This window comes from Stegostoma tigrinum, chromosome 23 (assembly GCF_030684315.1).
Source record: "Stegostoma tigrinum isolate sSteTig4 chromosome 23, sSteTig4.hap1, whole genome shotgun sequence".
NCBI lineage: Eukaryota > Metazoa > Chordata > Chondrichthyes > Orectolobiformes > Stegostomatidae > Stegostoma > Stegostoma tigrinum.
In genome coordinates, this window is record NC_081376.1 from 37,784,648 (window position 1) to 37,811,790 (window position 27,143).

General features: G+C 40.6%; 1 protein-coding gene across 2 annotated transcripts in view; it reads right to left on the reverse strand.

The window, feature by feature from the left end:
• LOC125462597 (arf-GAP with dual PH domain-containing protein 1-like) overlaps positions 1-27,143 on the reverse strand; it is a 108,724-nt gene that overhangs the window by 69,002 nt on the left and 12,579 nt on the right. For both annotated transcript variants that reach the window (XM_048552797.2, XM_048552798.2), the window contains exons 2-3: positions 9,649-9,779; positions 6,402-6,493 (exon numbers count right to left, since the gene is read on the reverse strand). In XM_048552797.2, coding sequence (XP_048408754.1) covers positions 6,402-6,493; positions 9,649-9,779 — 223 coding nt within the window. The remainder of the gene's footprint in view (positions 1-6,401; positions 6,494-9,648; positions 9,780-27,143) is intronic.

Genomic DNA, 27,143 nt, shown 5'->3' on the forward strand with positions numbered 1-27,143 from the left:
TGCTGAGGACTTCATTGTTCAGTAGGATTGATAAATAAGATACTTGCACCAAAGTATCAGTTTTCTACTTGCAACAGATTTGCGCTATCTGTAACCACCTCTTTCCAGTCTGTATGAAATCTGTACAACTTTTGACTTGCAAAATTTGCTTTTAAAAAGAGAAAGCAAGGACTGCCAGTGCTGGAGACAGATAACAGTGTTGAGCTGGAGGAAGACAGTCGGCCAGACAGCATCAGACCCTTCTTTAGAAAATCCCAACCTGAAACATCAACTTTCCTGCTGCTCTAATGCTGCCTGGTCTCCTGTCCTCTTCCAGCTCCACAGGGTTATCTTTGTTTTTAAAAATTTGTTGATGGGTTGGCAACACTTCTGAATGGCCTGCATTATTTACTCATCCAAATTGCTGCAGCCTTTAGGGTGTAGGGACACCCAGTGCTGTGAAGAATGGAGTTCCAGGACTTGAACACCGAGTGTGAAGGAATAATCCAAACTAGGATGGTCTGTGGTTTGTAGGGGAATTTGCAGGTGATGGGTGTTCCCAAGCATCTCCTACCCTTGTCCTTCTAAGTATGGACGTAACGTATTTGCAAGGTGCTCTCAGAGACCTTGGTGAGCCACTGCAGTACATCTTGTTTGTACCCTGCTGCCAATGCACATTGGTACTGGAGGGAAGTGAATGTTGAAGGTGGTGGATAGGGTCCCAAGCTTCAAGCAGGTTGCTGGAGCTGCACTCATCTTGGCAAGTGGAATGTATTCCGTCCCTTTTCGGACTTGTGCTTGTTGTTGGTAGGCACGCTGTAGCAAGACCCGAGTCGAGTTACTCAGTGGAACACCAACCTCTGACCTGCTTTTGTGGCCAATGGCTTGTCCATTTCATTATAGCCTGCCATTCACTCAACCTGAACTTTCCACTGTGGCAATGCACATTCCAGTCTTTCAAAATTGTGATGGAATTCAGGATTCAAGGTGGATGTAGGAGATTGTTGGTTATTTAAGCCCCTGCATTGACTGAAAATGTCACTTATATAAAGCTACAGCAATGGAAGCACTTAAGAGTCCCTGCATTGAACCTATAACGAGTGTTTCCACCCACCTAATATTTGACCAGTGTGTAATATGACAGAATCCCTGGAGATTTTAACAAACAATGCTTTGGCAGCTCACGTTGGAAGAGAAAAGGGAATTGGAAACAAATCATTAAATACTACATTTTAGCCTCAGCTCAGATATCATGATCAGAAAAAAAAACTGGAGACATGAATTTCAGATACTGGCAAATAATCAAAGTAAAACATGTGTTAACAGCAAAAACAAAGAAAAAGAAAGCTACACTATAGTGGTTTAACTTTGGGCTGGTAATGAGCTTATACAATATCATGCTGATGAAAATGCCAAATGAAAAATGTTAGCAGCACAGTAATAAAGATGCTGACAGGAAATTATAATTAAAAAGGACATTGCTAGTGTCTGACCCATGAGTGTTTCCAATTCCATAACGGATGTTTTTATTTGAAAATGGAGCTTTGGGTTCAAGTTTCCTTTCTGTAAGGCTGTATTGAGTGGTTTCAATAGAGTGCAGGAGTTGATAAGATGGTGCTACTTGTTTGCTGTCCGTTTAGGATTCAGTTACTGCCTTGATTTCACTAACTGAGGCTCATTTGAAGTGTTTTTTTTAAAGAACAGTCTTTTGTCTTAAGACAGTTTGGAAAGCAGTTTAAACAGAAAGCAAAATTGCATTTTTTTCCTAATATAACATGCAGGAATTTCTACAACTTTAAAGGAAGTGATAAAGTGATAGGCTGAGTATCATCACTGATGTGAGCTATTCAATTATTTTTGACATCCATGAGGGACATTGTGGACTCCCACTCCTCATCTATTGCTTTGGCCAAGCTGCTGATCATTTGGCTTAAAATGTCCTCAAATAACAACAGCATATTTATTTTATGAAGCACTCAGGAAGCACCTTTGAAATTATATTGAAAAAAAAGAGGCCAGCTTTGTTCAATCTTGACCACCTTTAGATTAGAAGATAACAAAGTGTGAAGCTGGATGAACACAGCAGGCCAAGCAGCATCGGAGGAGCACAAAAGCTGACGTTTCGGGCCTAGACCCTTCATCAGAGGGTCTAGGCCTGAAACGTCAGCTTTTGTGCTCCTCAGATGCTGCTTGGCCTGCTGTGTTCATCCAGCTTCACACTGTTATCTTGGATTCTCCAGCATCTGCAGTTCCCATTAACACTGACACCTTTAGATTAGATTAGTTTAGATTCCCTACAGTGTAGAAACAGGCCCTTCGGCCCAACAAGTCCACACCAGCACTTGAAGTAGCCCACCCAGACCCATCCCCCTATAGCCCACACACCTCTGAAAACTATGGGCAATTTAGCATGGCCAACCCACCTAGCCTGCACATCTTTGGATTGTGGGAGGAAACCCATGCAGCCACAGGGAGAACGTGCAAACTCCAGACAGACAGTCACCCAAGGTTGGAATCAAACCCGGGTCCCTGGTGCTATGAGGCTGCAGTGCTAATCACTGAGCCACCGTTGTGCCATACATTTAATTTCACAAAATCACGATGCACTTGATTTGCATCCTAAAAAGAAAGAATCCACAACTTTCTTGAAAATTGCATGACAACTTAAGCTCTCTGTCCAGCAAGTTACTGCCCAGTGAAATGCCTCAAGTTATGAGCCTCACTTTAAAAAAGCACACCGTTCAATATCCCATGATGACTTTGCAAAGGAAATATTGAGAAATATGGGGTTTGGGGACCACATGAGGTTCCACTAAACTAGACTTTCTTACGAACACTTCAAAACCTTTGACCTGATGCACCCAGGCGAAAAGAAATCCATGCAGGAAATGGTCTGGTGTCAATTAAATACCAGAACGGTTCAGGTAATGAGTTGGACTACATCACCTAACCACAAGGAAATAAATCAAAGAATAAAATCTCTGACCAGACAAGACAAAAGCAGCATTATGTGCATTATCTTGCCACCCAGGCTGTGTTCTAGTTTCTAATGAACACTGGAGAATTAAGTTAAAAATCGGCAAGCTTGGCTTTGCTGAACCTGGCACAGCATCTCACAATACATCGAGCACTACTTGGCTTCACATCAATAATAATGAAACTGTGACTGTTTCCTCAGACAGAACAATGCATAATAAACAATTCTCTACCACTTCCTCTTTCAACACCCCGTCACATAAACAGAGTCTCATGGCAGCATTTCATTCCATACTGAAACCCAGCACCATGCTAATCAGAGGCAGATGGTGTTAGTGGAAAGCACTCACATTAGGCCTCATGTGATTTACCACCCATCATCAGGAAATGCATTTATATGGGATAAAGCATTTCATATGGAGGTTCCCATGTTCCAAGTAACTGACTGAATATGTCTTAACTGAAATCCACTTCAACCTCTGCACAATTTCACAAGTTTGTATGTGTGCCATTGCCAAGGTGATGCCATCAATGTGGGAGAAAGGACAACCACAAAAACAATAATTTCATTTATATTGAGCTTTTCACAACTTCAGAAGCATCCTATAATGCTTTCTATTCACTTTTGAAGGAATCATTGTCAGAATTGTGGTATTCAACATTAATACAGCATTCTTTCACAAATGGAGATCAGATGAATGACCTGATAATCTCTCATGTTAGTAATGTCAATGTTAATTTGGACCCCAAGGAAAACTCCCTTATTCTTCCTCCAAACAGGGTCATGGAATCTTTTGCATCTCGCTGTCAGGGCATCAGTCCTAATGATCCAAAGCGCAGGATCTCAACACAGCGTCTCCAGCCTCCAATTGCAGATTCTTGTGCATACCCAATCTTCAACACTTCATTGGCCATGCCTTCAGCTACCTGGACCCTGAACTTGGGGATATTACACATAATTAAATATGCCCCATAAAACACGGGGCAGTGAGTGAGATCATGCACATTGCACATCAGAGAAAATGCAATAAAAGGTGACCAGGAACATGCTTATGAAATGTTAGAGATCTACTCGGACTTGAAACGGTCACTCTACTGTGCCCAGATATATTTATCCTCAACCAGTTTCTCTTTCTAGCATCTCTTGAAGCTGCTGAAGTCACATGAAGGCATGTTATCACTGTCAGTCACAATGCCATAAAGCACAGGTCCAGGCAACAAGAGTTAACACAGCTACAACTGACTGTAACGAGGCACTGCAAGAAAGTTTAACAGACCAGAAACTGGCACTGAGGGACACAAGTTTAGGGCAACTGACAGAAAAGGACCATTAATAGTTGACAATGGATTGGCACCCCCATTAAACAGCTACTAATTCCCCCAGGCTGACCATTATTCATTCCTTTGCATGCCCAACTGCTGTTCTCTCTCTCTGGGCTCTATCTCCACCTACCATTCATTCTACCCCTCTTGCCACCTTCAGCATATCACCAATTTTTTCCTAGCTACAATGAGTTCTGAAGGAGGGTCACTACATCCAAAAATGTTAGCTTCCCCCCCCCCCCCCACCCCCCCACACCCCCACCTTCTCCACAGATGCTACTAACCTTGCTGAGTTTTTCCAGAAATTACTGTTTTTATTTCATATCACTTGGGCTGTTTGGTAGCTATTACTGCAATGGTTTATGTAATACATTGGAGAGATGAATAAGAGTTGCTGAATTTGTTTTAACTGGCGTCTTTGTATTTAAAGAGAATAACCCAGGTCAATCCAGACCTCAACATCCTGGGATGGGAGGGGGATATTTTATTTTCATCTGCTATTCAAACCCTAGAAAGATCCTTTTGAGGACCAGCACACTAGAATAATTACAGTTTACGACACCATTTATATTATTCTCCTCTAAAGTTTGAAATAAAAACAGGTATTTCACCAAAGTAGCAAATCATTCTTACAAAGCCCAAGCTGGGGAGAATAGCACTGTGTGAACGCAAGGCGTAGGTACAACTCTATAATGAATAGAATTAGGAACACAAAAGTCAGGCCAAAGAAATATACAAACAAATAGTAATCTATTTTTACAGCTTGTTTTTATCCTTCCTAAATTGCTATTTAAATACAAGCGTCACAAGACATTTCATCAGGTCATCGTGACACAAAAACTGACAAAGTCACATTAGAACGCATGACCAAAAAAGTTTGATTAAAGGCATAGGTTAAGGAGCACCTTTAAAAAGGGAGGTAGAGAGGGTTAGAGAGGAAATTCCAGAGCTCAGGGCCCAGGCAGCTGGAGGTACAGTTACTAACAAATGAAGCAACTCAAACTAGAGATGCTCCAGAGTCTAGAATTAGGTAAACTTGATAAACTTGATAGTGAGGCTGAAAGGGGATTACAGGGATAGGAAAGACAAGAGATTGTAAAACAAGGATGTGTTAAAAATCAACATGTTACTGGTGTAGATCAGGGAATATAGGGAAGCTAGGAGCATGGGACTTGGGAGTTAGGATATGTGCAGAGTTTTAGATGAGGTCATACCCACACCAGGTAGAAAACATGACCCCAAGGCCCATAATGGTGACAGTTATGGATTCTTCGACAATTTCCCCACCATTTAGTGACGTTGATTGGTTTTAAAACCACTGTGTTCCCAATGGCAGCATCACATTCACCACCACTGGTCAGCACACACACCAGTCCAGGGACTGAACTTGGGAATTTTCTGTTCTGTACAGTACCACCTTTAATTGGTGAGACAGGGTAACCACATAAAGTGAAAAACTTTTGAAGCAAACCTTGCGCTGCATTACTTATAATTAAGACAATTGAGTAAAAATAAGATTGGGAACATACTTTTCAAAGCAACAGGGCAAAGGAATGTTGCAGGTCTGCTGACAACTAAATCTATTAAGTCTTTGCGTTTGTAGCAAAGCACAGTTACATGTCCAATCAATAGGAAGCTCTTTAATGTAAGAGATCCTTGATGAGCTGAACATGCTCTTTTATCAATTCACTCTTGGTACAAATGAATGTTTAGGGAATTTACAAAGGAAGTGCTTATATTTAGATGGCGCCTTTCATGACATCAAGGCATCCTTAAGTGCTTTAAAGCCAAATCAGCAAACATCATGTCTAGTCACTCCTGTAATGTATGCCAGTTTATACACAAGGTCCCAGAAATGGTATGATAGAATTAGCAGATAATCTTTTGCCTGATGAGGTGGTAAATATTGGTCCGGAAACTTGTTTCAAAGAGGAGCAAGTGAGTTTTACCACAGCCATGGGTGTCTTTCAATCCACCCGATGGGAGGTAGGTAGGGCATTAGTTTGAATGCCTTATCCAAAAGGCATAAAACACTGGAGACCTGATGAAATACTCCATTTTGCTGACGTTATGCAACCAGATCAGCCAAGGGATACATTTTAGTTACTGACTGCTTTACTTACTGACAATCTGTAAACGTTGGTCTATAATAAAATGCCGGCAACTTCGACTCATATTTTGCTTTGGTTGCACTGTTCCCATTAGAGGCCATAAACTACAAAAGAGAAAACAGCAGACAATTTTGAATCAGTTGATTTTCATTTGAGTTCTGAAGGTCTAATGACTTATTGATTCCACACCCCACCCTCCCCCATTTGCTCGTGTTGTTACAATTGAAATATCATACACACAGTCAGGAAAACTGATGAGCAAACAGTTTTTATTCATGGGGATGGTAATTTATTACCCTGTTCTTAATTCCAAATTGATTGTGGTGAGCTGCCTTCTTGCAGATGCCCTGACCTAGATCAGAAAAGGACAGTTGAGAACCAATTCACACTGTCCTGGATCTGGGAGTCACATTGACCAGATTTGTTAAAGGACAAGAAGTTCTCTTTTCTAAAGGGACTACGCCAAACAATTTTTTAAAATGATAAAACTCCTGAAATTATGGTAGTTTTCTAGCTTTTAATTTCAGATTTAGTTAATTGTATGAAAATTACCTAGCTGGTATAATGGGATTTGGTCATGTCCCTGGATTACTATTACAGTAACAAACCACTGTACAATCATACCCAATATGCCCAGCTATGGAAAGTGCCCTTTGAACAGGTCAGTGAGAGCACTACATTTTCTTTTCATTCACATGATGTTGATGTCATAGGCCAGGCCAGCATTTTTACTACCCAACAATTAGGAGTCAACCGCAGTGCTGTGGATTGAGAGTCACAAGTAGACCCAATTAGATACAGACAGCACTTTCCTTCCCTAAAAGGAAGGGACATTAGTGAACCAGCTAGATTTCTTTTGTCAAACAAATTCTGGTTTTATAAAACATGATTAGACACTTCATTCCAGACTTATTAAATTCAAATTTCACCATCTGCCATGATAGGATTTGAAGCTGGGTCCACAAAACTTCACATTAGATCTCCGGATTAACAGTCTCGTGTTAAACTGATGAGGTAAGGTGATGGTCTCTTGGTGTTAAGGTCGCCAATTCTGGCTGGGTGTATTCCCAGAGATGCCTTCACATGATTTCTGGCCTTCAAAACGACCCAATTCCACACTCCTGCCATAGCACATCAACTCATCCATCCTTCCAGTGCTTGACCTTCATATGATCAATTGGAAAGCAAACAGTTGTTTCGTGACCCAATGGGTTCATTATTAACCATTAGCCAAAGAGCCTTTTCTTCAATCACTTGTCATAATGAAAAGATATGATCGCAACGGACGTTATTTCTACCCAAGTCAGATCCCAGATGGAAATCTGGCTCAATAAGTCACATTTTACTTTGATGATAACAAGGTGGTCTCATTGAAACAAACATGTAAAGTTGCTGATTTAGTTTTAATGTTTGCAATGTATTCAAAAAGATAAAATAGATCAAATCAGGCCAATTACTTACACGATAAACTTAGAGGTTTTTGAAAACAGTGAAATACAATCCTATTAATCCCACAAACTCCTTTACAGATCCTAAAACACCCTTGCACTGTACCCAAAGCAGCCCTTTTGCTGTACTCAAACCAGAAAATCCTTTACTCACATCTCAGAGGGGTTTAATAGACTTCAACTCCCAGTTTGAAAATAATCTGATAGCTTCTTGTAGAGCCATCACGTACCTGAGCATTGATGTTCCCAGCCTCAATTAACCACTTCAGGGTTTTATCCTAACACTTCTGGTCTGCAGCCATCAAAAACACCTTATTCCAAGGTCAATTCTAGGTTACTCCAAAAAGGTCTAGTGTTAACAAATCCAACTTGCTTCTCCTTTTCTCAGAAGCAACTTTACACCTTAAAACTCTTACAGAATATCCAAAGAACTGAAAACTTAAAAAAAAAGCTACTTGTGTTCACCCAAGCTTAAAGAAGTTTGTCAACTTAATTCTGACAAGCTTTAAGGCACAGTTATTTACGTTGCTAGGTCAAACACGAAGTGAAAACCCATTACTTATGAAAAGATGATCCCTCAAATTTTTTTTTTTTTTTTTATAATCGTAAATGTCTACCAAAACACTCAATTAATTAGTTCAGACACAAAATATCACTATTTCAAAATCCGAAGAGATACAAACTTAAAACAAGTGTGATTTTAAAAATATGTAATTCATGTAACTTGTTAACAAGAGGCAAAAGCGTTCATAGAATCACTATGGTGTGGACGCAGGCCATTCGGCCTATAGAGTCCACACTCACCCTCCAAAAATCATCCCACACAGACCCATTCCCCTACCCCTGCATTTCCCTGAAAACTGGGCAATTTACCATGGCCAATCCAGCTATCCTGCGCATCTTTGAACTGTGGGAGGAAACCAGAGCTCCTGGAGGAAACCCCATGCAGACATGGAGAATGTGCAAACTCCCCACAGCCACCCACCAGAGGGTGGAATCAAACCTATGCCCCTGGCTGTGAGGCAGCAGTGCTAACCGATTCATGTTTTGAAAAATATTCAGTTGCATCAACAATGTTTTGCTTATGTTGTTTACAGCTGTGCCCTCGATGACTGGTCTTTAATTACTATAGATTCATGGGAAATCCTAGAGGGTTGGCAACCCCAGATATAGAGAGGGGTCAGGCTCCCTGTTCAGGGCGTGGCATCCAGATTGGCACACATGAACAAATCCTGGTTTGAAATCCTTATGTTCAATCCTTACAGTTTGTATAAAGCATGAATAGGAGGTCTTTTAAAATAAATATTTTATAACATAAGAATGGGGAGGCCATTTGATCTTTTGACCTTGTTCTGTCAGTCAGGAAGATCTGGTTGAACTTTAACTTCACCATCCCTATATCTCTAAATACATTTAGTTTCCAAATTCTATCCAGCTCTGTCTTGAATATGTTCAAGAATTCAGCACTTTTGATCAACATTCACACTTGATTTCTCACTTATTGCGCATTTCCTATAGGCTTATGGTCAGAAACATGGCTGGTTTATTCCTAAACTAGTACTCTGCTGCTGTTGGCAGACTGGTTAAAATAGTAGGAGATAATCGTGGGTCATACGTGGACAGGTAAAATTTGTTGGCATCATTTGCTCAGCAAGGCTAAAATATGTGTATTATAGAATTCACATAATTCACATGATATTGATACGCTTCAATAAATGCTGTGCTCAAAAGTTGATAAATTATTGCAAGAAGCCGAGTTTCCAAACTGTCAGCCAGAATCTGTGCAAACATTTCAGCTCAAAAACACCTACCTTAACTTCATCATCCTCCCAGGCATCTAAACGAACAGATTTCACTTTGCTGACTTGAGGGATGTTGCGATGAATTCCTGAGCAATTTAAACAGATAAAAATTCCAAGAGTGTAAGATGCCCAGTCACGATCTGAAAAAGAGATTAAAGCTTCCATGAAGTTGCATCTAATTTTAGTGGGAACTACAATACATTACAGTTTCTTTCAAAAAAAGATTTCCTTCATCCCATGTGGGACTGGGACTTAAGGAGCGGATTATCAAGCAATACCTTAAGGAGTCAGGAGCATAGTAACAGGAAGCTATTCAGCTCAAGCATATTCTGCTTTTAAAATTAGATAATAGCTGACTCGAACCTTGGTTTCTTATTCTTTAATCCAAAAATCTTCCAATGTCAGTTCTGAAAAGGAGGTCAATTTACATTAAGAGGCTGTTGAAGTCAAGAGGTGTCAACATTCCCATCACTCGGTGCTAAAATGCTATTCTTTGTAATGGATAATAGTGTGAAGCCGGATGAACGCAGCAGGCCCAGCAGCATCTCAGGAGCATAAAAGATGACGTTTTGGGCCTAGACCCTTCAGAGAAGGGGATGCAGAAAGGCTGGTAAAGGCTCAAAGTTGTCTACACCGGTCATTTTCCTCTTTAATGATATGCATTAAAACATGCCTCTTGATCAGGTTTTGGACATTTGACCCCCACGACTTGGTGTCAAATTTTGTTTTTATAAACGTTTCTATGAAGCACCTTGGGGTATTATACTTTAATCGAAGAAAGTAAATCACAAAATGGAGATTGTTACAGAGGTAGTAGGGACGGGCAATGCTGGAGAATCTGATTATAACAAGGTGTGGAGCTGGATGAAGTCAGTCTTCCTGCTCCTCCTGATGCTGCTCGGCCTGTGTTCATCTAGCTCTACACCTTGTTATATCACAAATGGAGATGGTTTCTGCTGGCTGGGAGGGTACTGGGCAGATTCAATTGGCTCATATTGAAAGGTATTTTGATGTAGTTGCCAAGCACTTAGAACAGGACAGCTCCTAATCACTAAATTTTTGCAGTGTGGTGTAGAGAGTCTACTACAGTCAAGGTTGACAAAGTATAGATAATGTTCCTATATTGTAAGCATGGTGGGGTTTAAAATCAGCAGATAGCTTCAAGAAGTTTGAAAAGAAGTCTTAAAATGGTAACGTGGAGTGCAAATTCTCGCATCTAAACGCATTTGCCTCTTGAGTAAGACATGGATCATTTTAGGCTTTAACCAGCACATTGTGAAAGGATTTTGATGTTTGTACTGGAAACCTATAGTTTGTTAAAAATCAGGCCCATTAAAAGGTAACAACTAGCAGCAAATGGTTATATGGAGGTGAGTGATGTCAATTCCAACCCCACTGCCTAATCTATGGCTGCATTACCATTCACACACACATGTACTTTGGATAAATTCAGCATCCATTTCTTTAAGAAAATTTATGAATCTTCAATGTAGATTTCTAATGTTATTCAATAAATTAAAACAGCTGGAAAAGTACAGTGCAGCTGCAAATTAACATTGCACATTTGCCAAAAAATGTAGAATGAGATCATATCCTTTAATTTAACTGTTATAAATGATCAAGTCACAAAATTAGTGGACTGAATAATGCTTAGTTATAACTCAATCAAAACCACATTTGAAATGTTTCAGATTGCAAGATGTGATTTTGTGAAGGAAATCTTTGGTTTCCACTGTCTGCTTATTGCTGAAGAAAGTCATCGTGGTTATTGTCCACTTGTAATGCACAGTCAGCTCTGATACGGTGTCAGGACTAGGCCAGTGGATAAACATCGCATAACTTTTTACTCATTCATTCACTGTTGTGACATCATAACTCAGTGGATACCAAATCTCCAAAGCAGAACATTAGGCTTTCAAGCGTCCTTCAGAGACTAGGATACAAAATCTACATTAGTGTTCCTAATGTACTATTGATGTTATACTGCATTGTCAGAAGTACCACATTTCTAGAGAGATGTTAAACTGAAGCCCTTTCAAAATTCAAAAAGATCCCCTGGTACTATACCAAAGAATACAGGGCCTCTCAGTTTTTGGGAATATGTGTTTAAAATCCATGGGCTTTGTGGAAAAAAAACAACTGGATAATATTAATAATGCTGCACTGTTCCCACTGGGAGCATGTCAAAACCCAGGGAGAGGCATATGGACAGTAACAATACCGTGAGCATTTGGAAAAGGGTACATCAGGAGGCAATTGAAAAAGATACAGCCTTCTGTCTCTCCTTTTGAACTTGCATCCCAGATAGTCCTTGGATCCTTGTTTTGTTTTACTTTTAATAAGTTCCACACTGCAATATTAGGACAACCTTTTGCCAACCCCAAAAACAAATTTATGAGACTGCTATTGAGACCCCTAGGTCTAAATTTCCAGCAAAACTACAAAAGGTGGTGAGGTGAAAGATTTTCCATCAGTTCATGGCTACCAGTGATTGAACTTGGTTGACAAGACCCAGGGTTTGAGAAAATGTATGGCCATTTTAATGATTGCACTGAAACATTTATATCAATGGGTTTGCTTACCAATACATTCCTCCTGTTACAGTCCTACCCTGTGTCTCCTAGGAAATAGTTATCCCTCAGCCAAGAGGCTGTAAAAACAGATCATGTGGCTGATTGCATATTACTATTTGTGGCCTTGTGTACAAATTGGCTGTCTCACTTATGTTACAACACTTCAAAAAAAAACTGTTCTTCACTGGCCATAAAGTAGCTTGAAGATATTCATTCAGCGAAGAATTGTTTGGAATGGAGATATTTACTCCGGGTACAAGCAGGATAAAAATCGGTTCATCCACGTTCTCCTGCCTGGAGTGTAGAATAATGTGATGGAGAGAAGGAAATATTATAAAAATTCTAACAGGACTAAACAAGTTAGATGCAGGAAGGATACATCCAAAAAGTGCAGCAAGTGCAGAACTACGGGTTATAGCTTAAAAGTGTATGTGGTAAATCTTTTCGGACAGATGAGAAATTTCTTCACCCAGACAGTAGTGAGTCTGTGGAATTCACTACCACAGTAGGTGATTGAAGCCAAAACGTTGAGTTTTCAGGGAGGTAGCTATTGCTTTGAAGCAAAAGAGCTTAGAGATTATAGGGCAGGGTGGTGATAGGGTATTGAGCTTGTTGATTAGCCGTGATCACGTTCAGGCAGACCAGGCTTGTGGTGGTGAGTGGCCTACTCCTGTTCCCATCTTTGATGTTCCAACAAAAGTAGTGACAGAGCAGACGCAGAGACACGTAACAGTGTTGTCTCTACACAAGGCCACTGAATAAAGACAGCAGAAGCAGCACCACACAAGGTATACAAATAACCCACTATATGGTTGTTTCCAATAAAAAAAATCACTGACAGCAGATAGCACTTGTTGGGCAGTGGCTGGCACCTCTATCACCAGCCATAACCCAAGAGTTGGAGGCAGCCAACAATGTGAAATACTTAAAGAATAAACAAGTTTCCCCAGTGTTTCTGTCCCAATTGTCAGAATTACTCAGGTTATTGTTGTCTCCAATCCTTCAGTGGTATAGGGCTGTGTTATATACTGCGGTATCTGTTTGAATACAATAAGTGGCTTTAATCCTTTGCCAGGTGTCAGTGTGCATGTTGGATTAGAGTGCAGACCGTGTCTAGTTGTTGATTAATGCAACCAATAGCTTGGCTTCAGCTTTCCCTAATTTTGGGACATGATCAGATTGTCACTGAAGTGTCACTTCAGAGACATTCACTGGATACTTTTGGCAAGTTTTGCAATCATAACATACTGTAACCATCAACAGTTGGCAACCACTTCTGCATATATTTCCAGCTTGCTCCTATTCAGTCTTTGGACAGAACTTTATCTCTGCTTGAACTCAAATGAAACTTGAGTTCTGCTTCTTTTCAATTAATTTTAAAAACTTAGATTTCTCTTTGCGCGCAGACACACACACACACAAAAAAATCATGTTAAGTCAAACTGCACTGCTTCCTCTCCCAACATCCAAAGGCAGTGAAATAACATTGATTGGACCCTCAAAAGGACCATTAAAATCAGAAATTAAGACCAGGTCTGCAATTTCCAAATCTGTTGGATTCAGCAGGGATCTGGATTTCCTTAGTTACTACAGTAACACTGACCCAGCTCAACTCTGCTGTAGCACTAAGACATTATTCCGTATAGGCACTGTTTCTTTGGATGAGAAATTAAGCAGAGACCCTATCCCACTTCTCAAAGACCCCATGGTAACATTTCAAAGAACAGTAGAAAATCTTGGTCTACTGGGCCAAGGAGAGTTTAATTTGGATAAATGCAACATAGTGAATTTTGGTAATATGAACAAGGGCAGGACTTATATAACTAATATTAGGGACCTGGGTAGTATTGTCAACCCCAGATCTATGGGTTCAGGCACACAATTGTTTGAAAGTTGTCACAAATGGTCAAGGTGAAGGCAGCATTTAGCATGCTTGCCTTCAGTTGTTCAGAGCACAGAGTATAGGAATTGGGACTGTGTTGCAGCTGTACAGGATGTTGGAATACTGTGTACAGTTCTGGTTGACCTTCTACAGGACGGATATTATTAAATTTGAAAATAAGGTGTACAAATAATTTACAAGCATGTTGCTGGAACTGCAAGTTGTGAGCTGGGAACCCCCACACTCACCTTGGAGCATAGGTGGTTGAGAGTTGATCTTATACAGTTTTACAAAATCATCAGGAACATAGATAAAGTGAATAGCAACGGAGGTGTTTTTATTAAGGTTGGACAGCTCAAAACCAGGAGGGCATAACTTTGACAAGAAAAGATTTACAAAGGGACTGGAGGTGCAGAATTGCTGAGGCAATGTGTGTGTAAAATGGACTGCCAGAGAAAGTGTAGTTGCAGATACAGTTACAACACTTTGACATGTACACAAATAGGAAATACTGGCAGACAGATATGGGCCACACACTGGCAGATTGGCCTAGATTAATTTGGGAATCCTGGTCAAATTAGACCAAAGGCTCTGTTTCTAAGCTTAGTCATACAGCAATCTCCACAGTTCTAGAGAACATTTATCACTGAAGCCACAGAATATTTGGCCACTTTATAATTCATGTCTGTGTGTCAACTGTGCCCATATTGCTCCAAGTGCACCAAGAGAGACACTTAGAGCACTCCATCGGCTGTGAAGTGCTTTGTAAGCTGAGGGGTTGTGACAGGTGCTGTACAAATAGAGGATCTCTCCTTTTTAAAGGAAGAAATCCACAGGACACTTTAGTACATTGAGCAAAGCTGTGAAACAGCGCATGAAAATACTTGGAAAGATGAGCTTTCGTGAACTACAGCTACATCCAGTCCAGTTCCCTTTCAACAATCCCATGCTGAATCAGCAATGCTAAACTGATGAGTCTGGATTTAACAGTTGTTTTTAACATTCTAAATACAAAGGAAATTTAAAATGTGTTTCTTTTGTAACGAGGTGGTGTTACTGACAAGTTTTAGACTCACTTCTAAAATGTCTTTTGCTGTCAGCTCCAGAGATATCCCAAAATCCATTCGCATACACACGTGTTTTAATAGCGTTGTGGGGCCATCACAGACATTGTGTGATCTTAGCTCACTTTCTGAAGTTTGGAAGTGCTCAGAATTGTCCCACAGTTTCTGTTTTAAGTTTAATGAAATGACCGAAAACCACAAACAATATAAACAAACAGTTTTGTAAAGAACATCAATAAGCACCATGATATGAATTACATGGTACTATTTTGCTGCTTATGTGCCCTGTGGTATCCAATTTAACCTAACTTACAGCATAACTACACTTCAAGAAGAAAAAATGGATCTCCCTCATGAAAGAATTGAGACACATCCAGAGGGCCTGAAAACCCCCCAAAAATGCAAGCAGTCTTTTATTTCAGGCCCGGATTAAATAGTGGCACAACTTTCAAGTGGAGTTCTTTTGGAGAAACACAATTCTGACTGGAGCCTTCTCTGGATCTGAGTGAGGGGTGGAGAGCAGGAATCATGGTTCAATGTGACAGGGGGCATTCTGAAATAATATGCATGTGACAAATGAGCTACTGAACACAAATTCTTACTTTAGGGTCAGCCAAGGTTCAGTTGGCAACATGCTCACCTCAGGGTCAGAATGGTGTGTTTGTGCCAATTATTTCCACACCCTAGCTGCTCTTGTAACCCATTCAAGGTTCACACTTCATTCTGGGCAATACTACAGCCAATTCACCAAGAACAACTGGCATTAACAATGAAGACTTTCGTAACCTCTGTCTGTCCAAAAGTGGCTTTATTTGAAATACAGTCACTGTTAAGTTTCCATTAACTCTGGAAACATGATGCTATCAGATCATGAACACCATCTTTAAAAACATATTGCTGGTCCAGGATTATTTTTAAAAACCTAATATAGAAATTTTCTACAATTCCCATCTCAAGCAAAGGGGAGGTGGAGTGAGGAGTTCAGTCACTGGATCATGACCAAACATATGAAGATTACAGAGAGCTGATAGAGAGGCTTGGCCTAGTGGCATTATTGCTGGACTACAGATCTAGGTAATGTTCCAGGGACCAGAGTTCAAGTCCCAACATGGAAGATGGGAAGTCTGAATTCAAAATTTAAGAAAAATAGCTAAAAAGATGACTGTGAAACTTCTGTGGATTGTCAAAAAAGCCATCAGATTCACTGATGACTTTTTGGAAGGAATCTGCCATCTTTACCTAGTCTGGCCTCCATGTGACTGCAGACCTACAATGTGATTGACTCCTAACTGCCCTCTGGGCAATAAATGTTGGCCTACCCAATAATGCCCACATCCCACAAGTGAATAAAATTCATGCAAAATTACAGCATCCACTTGGAAGTAAAAATGGCTGCTGGACTCACCTCTTCATTTCAACAAGTTAATGAACTATAATGGGTGCGGTGCTAAAGTTGCCCAAAAGCCCACTGCCTGCTTCCACCCACCACCCACCCCCCACCCACTGCCAATTTTATTAGGTGCTGTCCCTCTCAGAACTCACATGAATGATCACACAAGTGGGGCTGTCTAACTATTGATGCATTCAAATGCAGGCAGTAAAGAAGATGTCTTACCCTATATCTAGCAATCCTGAATATCTAATTGCATTTTTGCACAACAGGAAATTGGTGTTCTGATGTGAGAGATCCTTTAAAAGGTTAAATGTACAGTGAAATGTTGGGATGTTTGGTCAACAACTCCACAGTTCTCAATTTATCAGTGGCATGTTCCCATTTTTGGGCAATTGCCTGGCCATTTAAGCTGTGCAGTGATGTAATGTAATGCTTGTAAGCATTAGTTACTTTTATGCCCAATGACAAACTCCAGTTGGAGGTAGGAATACCAGCAGGAGACCATGTGAGAAGATTAAAATCATGTTAACATTATAAATACACAAATTGGAGTCAGTGAGGCATTAACTCCACTCAGTCACAATCCTGACAGTATACACTCAGGAGGTTAGAAATGCAGCCCCTTGGTTCCATGGGATTTACTCTACTTCATCCCACACCAGTCAGCTGCAAAACATCTTTTAAAAGTCTGGTGTCAGAGTGGAAAAAAAAAACAAACAAAATGAAGTAATTCATTTTCAGTACTTCCTCAGTTCAAGATATCAGTGTTGTCACTGAGTCAATACACTTGTGTGGTGAAAGTTGACTCTTGTGCAGTATTCTTGATTCATCGTCTAAAGTGCTCCCATTACAATCACCTGCCACGAGCAATCCATTGTCATCAGACTGTCTGGGAGACGTACCAATAAAAAAAACGACACTGTGGATGCTAGAAATCTGACAAGAACAGAATACAGCGGAAACAGTCAGCAGATCAGGCAAAACATGAGACAGAAACAGAGTTAAGGCTGATGGGAATAGCTTTTAACTAGAACCTGCTGATTTGGAACATTAACTGTTTCTCTACTAGAAATACTAAAGCATTTATGGGGATTCTTGTTTCGGTCTCTCCTGCTCCCTGCTGTTACAATCAGATGAATAAGATGGTCTCCCTTCTTTTTAAACTGCTGTTATTCACAGCAAACTTGCATTAACGTAGTACCTTTCACAACCTCAGGATGCAAAGATTATAGTTTTTGCTTCTTTTTAAGCATGCAGCCATCAGAATTCAATTATAATACACAGTTTGCTACAAGTACCATTTGCCAAGATTATTGAATGTAAAAGAGGTGGTATTTAAATTATCTCCCAGTCCTGTACTTAGCAGGGAAAATACCAGACAAAAAAGACACTAAAAACTCACACACAGCTGATAAAGTTTGTAAGAAAAAAAGCAGTGTCTGGAAAATAAAAGAAGTTTGCACAGTTAAACAGTTCATAGAGCCCTTAAAAGTAAAAAAAGGTGGAGGATTCTCAACTCAAGGTGACGGTTATGTCACGGTTCACTCAAATCTTCAGCAGAAGTAGAATCTAGAGGCCTTGGAGCTTTCAGTAAGTGGCTGATGCCAAATTTGTTTTTTTTTAAATATATAAACCAAGTGCTGTTTTCCAAGATGACGAGTGTAACAGAGACAAACCCAGCTTTTGTGGTCATAAATACATTTTTCCTTTCTTGTGGTCTGCCACTCAAATACACTGCAGTGCACATTGAGGTTTACCTTCATTGTCTTTTCAAGCTGGCTAACTAGTATGCAATCCTGTCATCTTCCAATATGTGAATTCATCATATGCACATGATCTGAACTGAACATGCAAATTTCTGCATTCTGACTCAGTTGCTGGATTATGTCCTCAGGCCAAAAATGAGCATTTCCATCCATTACTTGCAAACCCCCCCCCAAAATATTTTGTTTCAGTCTGTGGTTATGGTGACCACTGGAGCCACTTTAGGCCCACATTTCATTTGGAGCCCATTTCAGTCCAGGAAAATGTCTCAGGTATCGCAGTTGATGGAAGATAAGATTCAGTAGCCTATAATAACATTGGTGAGAACATTCTATACAAAGCAGATTGAATGGGCTGAGCAATCTACTTTTGCTCCTATGTTTTACAGCCTCTTCATCCGAGCATGTCCACATTCACCCCTAACTAATTTGGGAACTTTCTCCAATATTCCAAAAAACAAAAAAACTCACTCAGAATTCCATCCCAGATTACCTTTTCAAAATAGGAATCTTAACACAAATTAATAGCCTCCGTGTAAGTGAAGTATGGTTTAACATAACCATTCTTGCACTTGGATCACTTACGCTTCTCACCTTTTGAATTTTGCTCTATCTTACAGACATTAAAACAAAACAGTTTTAATACTTGTATCTACACTGTTTCTAAAATCATATTTAAGTTTCTGAAACCACACAGATGCAGTCTCAACTGCTCGCTAGATTTCTAAGAAAATCCAAAATTAGTTGAGTAAAAAAAGTTTGATTTTAACACTTTACACATTCTCTGAATCCAATGTAGCACTCGTGAAGTATAGTCATTGTCCCAATGGAAATGCAACTTGTACAAAGCTCCAGACAGCAATAGGGTGATTACCCAGATAGACCAGTTTTCTGATGCTAATTGAGGGATATTTATTGACCAGAATACTAGCAACAACGCCCTTACCCACTGTCGAGTAGCGCTACAGGAACTTTTACGTCTACCATAGACAGAAAGAAGAGGCTACAGGGTAATGTCCCATCTGAAAAGATGGCACCTTGACAATACAGCACTCAGAAGACCTAAAGTAGGGCTAGAATTTGCAACCTTGAGACTCCGAACAGTGTGCTACCAGCTGAGCCACACAGCTGACAGTCAAGAACTCAGTAGTTGTACCTTAGAGTTACATGGCTATGTTCTGTTCTGTATGAACAAATGTTGGGTCCTTAAAGGAAATCTCATTAACAGGATTGCTGTATTAAAATTCCCTTGCATTTACGTAATAACTTTAAATCCGAGTGTTGTTCAAGAATTAAAATTAAATTACAAATTAAAAGACAAGCCAGAGACAACAATTCTAATGTCAGTGTTTATGCTTCACAGGGTTCCTCACATTCTCTATCCAACCCAATCAACATATCTGCTGCTTTCTCCCTTGTACTTACCTATCTTCTAGTATGCGGTGAAAAGTATAGATCTGATTCAGGTAGATAGATAAATAGCGACCAGGGCATAGAGAAAAATTATTGCTCTTCTTCCAAATGATACCATGCGATTTCTTCATCTGAGAAAATTAACAGGGCTTCAAATTTTAAAACAAATTGATTCAAGGAGGTCAATAGCTAGTGCATTTATTGCCCATCATCAATTGCTTGCAGCACATTCAAGTCAACTACAATCACCGTGGGTCTGGAGTCATGTGTAGACAAGACCAGGTAAGGATGGCAGATGTCCCTCCCTGAAAGGGGACTCAGTGAATCAGATGGGTTTTTACGACAATTGACAATGGTCACCATTAGACCAGCCTTTTACTGAATTCAAAAAGTTCACTTTCTGCCATGGTGGGATTCAAGTCTATGTCCCAGTCTGGGGGTTCTAGATTACTAGACCAGTGGCATTATCACTCCACCATCTTCCCTGGATTTAACATCTAAATCTTAAGTTGAAGATCTTATCTGAGAAATCATGCCTTTGACAATACATTAAGCTACATTTTATGTTCAAATCCCTCAAGTCTGGCTGATCCCACAACCTCCCAATTCAGAAGCACGTGCATTTCAAATTGAGCCGCAACTAACATTAATGCAGCGATGCAACTATGGACCAAAAGTCCAGCAAAGCATAAATTAGGATTCCCTCAAACCCACATAACTAGACCCAAATGCAACAAATGAGAGATTCCGGGTAAAAATACTTCTTTGCTATATATCAACATTAACAAAACTACAAAAAAGAAAAATCCAGAAGCACTTGTATAGAACCTACCTCAGATCTTGTATTGGTTCAAGAGCTCTGCAACCTAATTTAGCTTGAGAGAGGAAAAAAAATTTTACAAATTGTCATTTTAAAATTGGGAAGCCTGGTTTCAAATTGAGTTTAAAAAAATTAAGAGGATGGAGGCAATTAAAAAGTCTGAATTTGGTGACGAACTTTCCATTTGTGGGGAGAAAGGCGGTAGAGGGGGAGGGGGAGGGGGAGGGGGAAGTCAGCAAGAAAAAAAACTAAACAATGAATAAGAGGTAGATATTGATTTTAAAAGTTATTGAACTGAAATGTTGAGGCCAGAAGGGTGAAAAGAATCTATTTGAAAAAGGGGGAGGTATTTTCTGAGCATGAACTGAATTCCATTAGAACTGTTGCTGCTGCTTGTCCATTATCTCCAATAGGGCCTTGGCTTGGCTTTTCAGTCACCGGTTGCAGCTAGACACGGAGGGAACCAAAAAGGTGTGAAACACGAGTCCTTCCAATAAGGCCACAATGCAAAATAACAATTGCTCGTGTAATACTTAAAAGCTAAAGACTGTTCAGTCCACCAGGGAGAACTCCCAGTCCTTCTTGGATGCGCCATGAAATCTCTTATAGCCACCTGAACAAGGAGACAGGGCTTGCTTTAAATATCTCAACTGAGAAAGGGTACCTCCAACAGCACAGCACACCCTAGGTCACAGTGGACAGCAGTGAGCTGGACGTGTGCTCTCAATTTTCTAGCACAAGGTTTGAATCTACAATTTTCCATGTCAGAAGGGGGCATTGGATACTGAAAAAAAAGGCTAAAATCAAAATAGGACAAACTGTCAAACCACAATAGTTTATTCTGAAACCTTTTGCATTAAAAAAATCTTACTGCCTGCCTCATCTTTATCAAGGTCACAACACACACACACACTGCCTGGTAGAAAAATTACTGCCCTTCCATTAGACAACTGGGGACAAATGCAATAAATAACTCACAGGATGTGGGCAGTAGCCACAATTTCTGTCTGCTGTGGTAATGCAGAAGACATTGCCTTCTTTCTCTCCACCATCCCCCACCCTGCTTCCAAAAGATGCATATCACCTTAGGTGTAGGCACTCAAGGATTACCAGAATGACACCATTATTACATAGGATTCAGATATGCAGAGGGACCAACCATGCCACATGCCAAGTTCCTTGATTTGAGTTAGCAATGCTAAAAGGGGAAAGGCACCAGCATTGGTTTCAGGAAAGCAGGAGTGTTGGGGCGGGGGGGGGGGGGGGGGGGAGAGAAAGAAAGGCCTGTGTAGCACAAGAAAGAAATCAGAAATCAGCTTTTCCACTGTATACAAGCAGTTTGTGTAAGTTAGGCATTCACTTGAGCTCTGAAAAAAATAGACAAATACTGGTAGAGTTAGGAGCTGTATGCTTGAAATACATAACATTCTCACTACAGAGATAACAAGGTGTCAAGCTGGATGAACACAGCAGGCCAAGCATCAGAGGAGCAGGAAAGCTGACGTTTCGGACCTAGACCCTTTATCAGAAATGGGATTTTCCATTTCTGACGACGGGTCTACACCCAAAACATCAGCTTCCCTGCTCCTCTGATGCTGCTTGGCCTGCTGTGTTCAACCAGCTCGACACCTTGTTATCTCAGATTCTCCAGCATCTGCAGTTCCTACTATCTCTGAAGCATTCTCACTACAGTTCTCTTTTCCATTTACAACCTGTTGTACATCAACAACAAATCTGTTTCTCTCAGGTATCTTCTCTACTGCAACTTGAAATCTGATTATCTTAAAAAATGAACTTTCTTTAAAAGATTCATCAGATCCAGGATTTGTTTTCTGCTAGTTACGAGTTGTACGTGAGCAACATGAATTAAGGTGAAGTCAAAAGCATAAAGTAAAACTGATCACTTTTGACATACTGCCGATAAATAAAAAAAGGATGTAAAGATTGGCTCTGGCTGGTTCCATGGAATGTAAAAAAGGAGGGAGGAAGGTAGAGTGTTTGGGACAAGGTGGCATGTTATCTGAGAACAGGGTAAACCTTCACACGGTTCAGAGGTTTCCAGCACACAACTTTTCTTCAGCATTGTATCAGTAAAAAGGATTACAATGTAAGTTGACTAATAACATTTCAAAAGCTTTCAGTCCTTGGTGAATTGGATGAAAACAAGAGTATTGTTGATCACAGTATTTTTTTTTAAATTGATTTACCCAGCAATGACTGACCATTCCTAACTGCCCTTGAGAAGATGGTGGTGAGCTACCTTCCTGAACTGCTGACGGTCCTTCATGCCTGCACTGTTCGGCTATTTAAAGCAAGTTTTGCAGCATAACTTCTGCAGTCTAAAATAGCTACATTGCTAACTTTGTGCACTGCAAGGAGATACAGACTTCGCTATTTTAAGTGAGATAGAGTGCAGACAGTACTTTAATAGATTGTCTGCAGCCAGCTTCGAAACAAGAGCAATAAACTCTTATTTAGCCCAGCTGACATTTCTATTAGATAGTATCAACACTAAGACTGCAATTTAAGCACAGACTGAAAAATTGATGGACGCATCTGTAGTCACAATGTAGAACAACAGATTTTCAGCTGTTCCATGATGTGATGCTATCCTAAATCAGAAAATCAGTCAATCCAAGTCTTGATATCCAGCTTCCTACTTGCTTCATCTGTCATCTTCATTCCAACCAGTCTAAGATGCTGCTTGGCCTGCTATGTTCATCCAGCTCCACACTTTGTTATCGCAGATTCTCCAGCATCTGCAGTTCCCATTATCTTTGACCCCAGTCCCACCTCATACGTTTTTTCACAGTGGCCTTTGGTCTTTTAACAAAGCTCTATTTAAACTGACTAATAATCCAAAAAAAAAGAGGGAGCTCAACAACTGGAACAAACATTTATATTGTCAGTTTTAAGACAATATAACATCCAAACACACTCACAGGTAATTAGCAGGACAAAAACTGAAGTTGCAAATGCTCCAAAAACAGAAGTTTCTTGAAAAGCTCAGCAGGTCTGTGGAGAAAAACTAAACAAAATCAGATCAGAGTTAACATTTCAGATCCAGTGAACCTTCCTTAGGACCTTGTTGCCAAATCATATCAGAAAACATTAGGCCAAGTGACCAAACATTAGTCCGAAGTAAAAGTTAGGCTTTAAGAAACATCTTAGGAGCAAACAGAGGAGGAGAACGAGAGAGACACAGGGTAGGAATTCCTGAGTTTTGGGTCTGGTAAGCTCCAACTATAGGCAGAGGGAAGAGGGCAAATAAAACTGGAAATGCTCAATGTGCCAGAATTACTGCATGCAAAAGATTTGGGGTCCGGGAGAGAGGGAGAGAGCGCGAGAGAGGGAGAGAGCGCGAGAGAGGGAGAGAGCGCGAGAGAGGGAGAGAGCGCGAGAGAGGGAGAGAGCGCGAGAGAGAGAGAGAGCGCGAGAGAGAGAGAGAGCGCGAGAGAGAGAGAGAGCGCGAGAGAGAGAGAGAGCGCGAGAGAGAGAGAGAGCGCGAGAGAGAGAGAGCGAGAGAGAGAGAGCGAGAGAGAGAGAGAGAGAGCGAGAGCGCGAGAGAGAGAGCGAGGTTTTGTACATTGAGGCATTGCTGGATGGGTAGCTAGTTTTGAAGCATGAACAAGGGCGAACAGACATTATTGCCGGCTAAAAAACAAGTAGCGTCAGATACAGACAGACAGAGCTGTACAGCATGGTAACTGACCCTGTAGTCCAACTCATCCATGCTGAGCAGATATCGTAAATCTCATTCCATTTGCCAGCATTTGACCCATATCCCTCCGAGTCCTTCCTAGTCATTTAAAAAGCATTTGGATGGTTGTTGTAATTGTAACAGCCTCCAGCACTTAAGGCAGCTCCTTCCATTCACAACACCCTCTGAGAAAAAGTTGTTCCTTTAGGTCTCAAATCTTTCACCTTAAAACTATGCCCTCTAGTTTTGGCTGCCCTACCATGCAGAAAAGACCTTGGCTATTTATGGAGCACTGGGCCGAGTGGGCTTTGTGCATGGGGAAATCATGCCTCACTGACTCGAGATGTTTGAAGTGACAAAGACAACTGAAGGCAGTACAGTAGGCATTGTTTATATGGACTTCAGCAAGGCATTCAACTAGATTCCACCTGGTAGACTGGTTAGCAAGGTTATATCACATGGAATCCAGGGGAAGCTAGCCATTTGGATACAAAATTGTTTTGAAGGAGGAGACAAAGGTTGTGGAGGGTTGTTTCTCCAGACTGGAGGTTTGAGACCAGTGTGCTGCATTCACTGCTTTTTTTTGGTGATTTATATGAATTGACTTGGATGTGAATGTAGGAGATATGGTTAGTAAGTTTGCAGATGACACCAAATTTGTTGACAAAATGGACACTGAAGCAGGTTATCTCCAAATACAACAGGACCTTGATCAGATGGCTAGTGGACTGAGGACTGGCAGATGGAGTTTAATTTTGACTAAATGTGAGGTATGGCAGTTTGGCAAGGCAAATCAGGGCAGAACTTGATGGCAAGGTCCTGGGGAGTGTTGCTGAACAGAGAGCCTGTGGAGTGTAGGTTCATAGTTCCTTGAAGGTGAAGTCACCAGTAAATAGGGCATTGAAGAAGGCATTTGGTTTGCTTGCCTTTTTGGTAAGTGCATTGAGTATAGGAGTTGGGAGGTCATGTTGCTGACGTACAGGATATTGGTAAGGCCACTTTTAGAAAACCGCATGCAGTTTTGGAATCCTTCCTATAGGAAGGATATTGTGAAACAAGAAAGGGTTCAGAAAAGATTAACAAGGATGCTGCCAGGGTTACAGGGCTTGAGCTACAAGGAAAGGCTGGATAGACTGGGGCTACTTCCCCTCAAGTGTTGGAGGCCGAGGGGGTGACCTTTCATAGAGACTTATAAAATCATGAAGGGCACAGAAAGCTCCTTCCATTCATAACACCCTCTGAGAAAAAGGAGCACTCCAAGGTCTTTGTTCAGCAACACTCCCCAGGACCTTACCATCAAGTTCTGCCCTGATTTGCCTTACCAAACTGCCATACCTCACATTTAGTCAAAATTAAACTCCATCTGCCAGTCCTCAGTCCACTAGCCATCTGATCAGGGTCCTGTTGTATTTGGAGGTAACCTGCTTCACTGTCCATTTTGTCAACAAATTTGGTGTCATCTGCAAACTCACTAACCATATCGTCTACATTCACATCCAAGTCAATTCATATAAAGTCACCAAAAAAAAAGCAGTGGACCCAGCACTGATCCTTGCAGCACACTGGTCTCAAACCTCCAGTCTGGAGAAACAAACAACCCTCCACAACTTTTGTCTCCTCCAAAACAATTTTGTATCCAAATGGCTAGATTCCCCTGGATTCCATGTGATACAACCTTGCTAACCAGTCTACCAGGTGGAATCTAGTTGAATGCATTGCCAGCGCCCATACAGAATGCCTACTGTACTGCCTTCAGTTGTCTTTGTCACTTCAAACATCAAGTCAATGAGACATGATTTCCCCATGCACAAAACCCACTCGGCCCAATGCTCATAACCTACGTGTTCCATTAAAAGTGTCTTCAAACAGAATAACCTCCAACTTACTTCACAATGGGGACTCGTAATGAGTAGATAGATTTGCTATTTTTGAATCCACAGCTGCATGCAAGGATTTCTGTATCTTAATGCGCTCCACCCTGCATTGAAATTCACATTTGAAATAGAACAGTTGAATGAGCTCCCTTGCCTCAAAGTCTTAAAGGAGAAATTGGCTAGGAGTTCTGTCTACCACAAACCTGCCTTTGCGGATCAGTATACTTGGTGTGATCCCTAGTTTCATGTTCTATTGATTGGCCTGATCAGAAAATTCATAATAGGTCTCAAACCATTTGTTCACCATACAAACCAGTTGTATATAATGCACAAAGCCATCCTGAGGGATAATGGGTACTGTGAGGAGATTGCCTCTCTCAAAAACTCCTGAAAGGCCCTAATGAAAAGTACCTAGTCTACTTCAAATTATTGGTAAAGGATAAAGGTACCTCAAAAAAAGTATGAGCAACACTATACAGCAGCAATACAAGAGGTATTCACCACTAACAGGATGCTGCATCAAGCCAAAAAGGCTGTATGCTTGAGTAATGTGCTTTGTGATTTTTGGTGCTGGTATGATGCCAGGCATATAGGGCATACATCCCAAAACATGGGTACGTTGTACTAAATAGCATGTCCTTTCAGCTGCTTGCAAGAGGTAAAAAGGTGTTAATCTTATCCAACCAGCCCAGGGTGGCAAAATTCATAACAGTACTCTAAAATTAAAAGGGATTTTGCAATTGAACATTTGCTGGATAATAGAGAACGTGTATGGTATAAAATTGGTGACAGCCATTTGCAGGTTAACTTCTCAGGATATTGATCAATTACAGTGAATTTGCTTAGCCAAAAAAAAATTTAAGAAAACCAGCCTGTTAACTGTCAAATCAGCATTAATAGGTATGTTTTCCATGACAACACCTCCATCAGAGACCACCTGCCAACCAAAATCAGTACTTACTCATCCAGTATAGGTTGGTTTGACTCGTAGATTGGTGTTCTTGCAAAAAGGTCCTGATAAA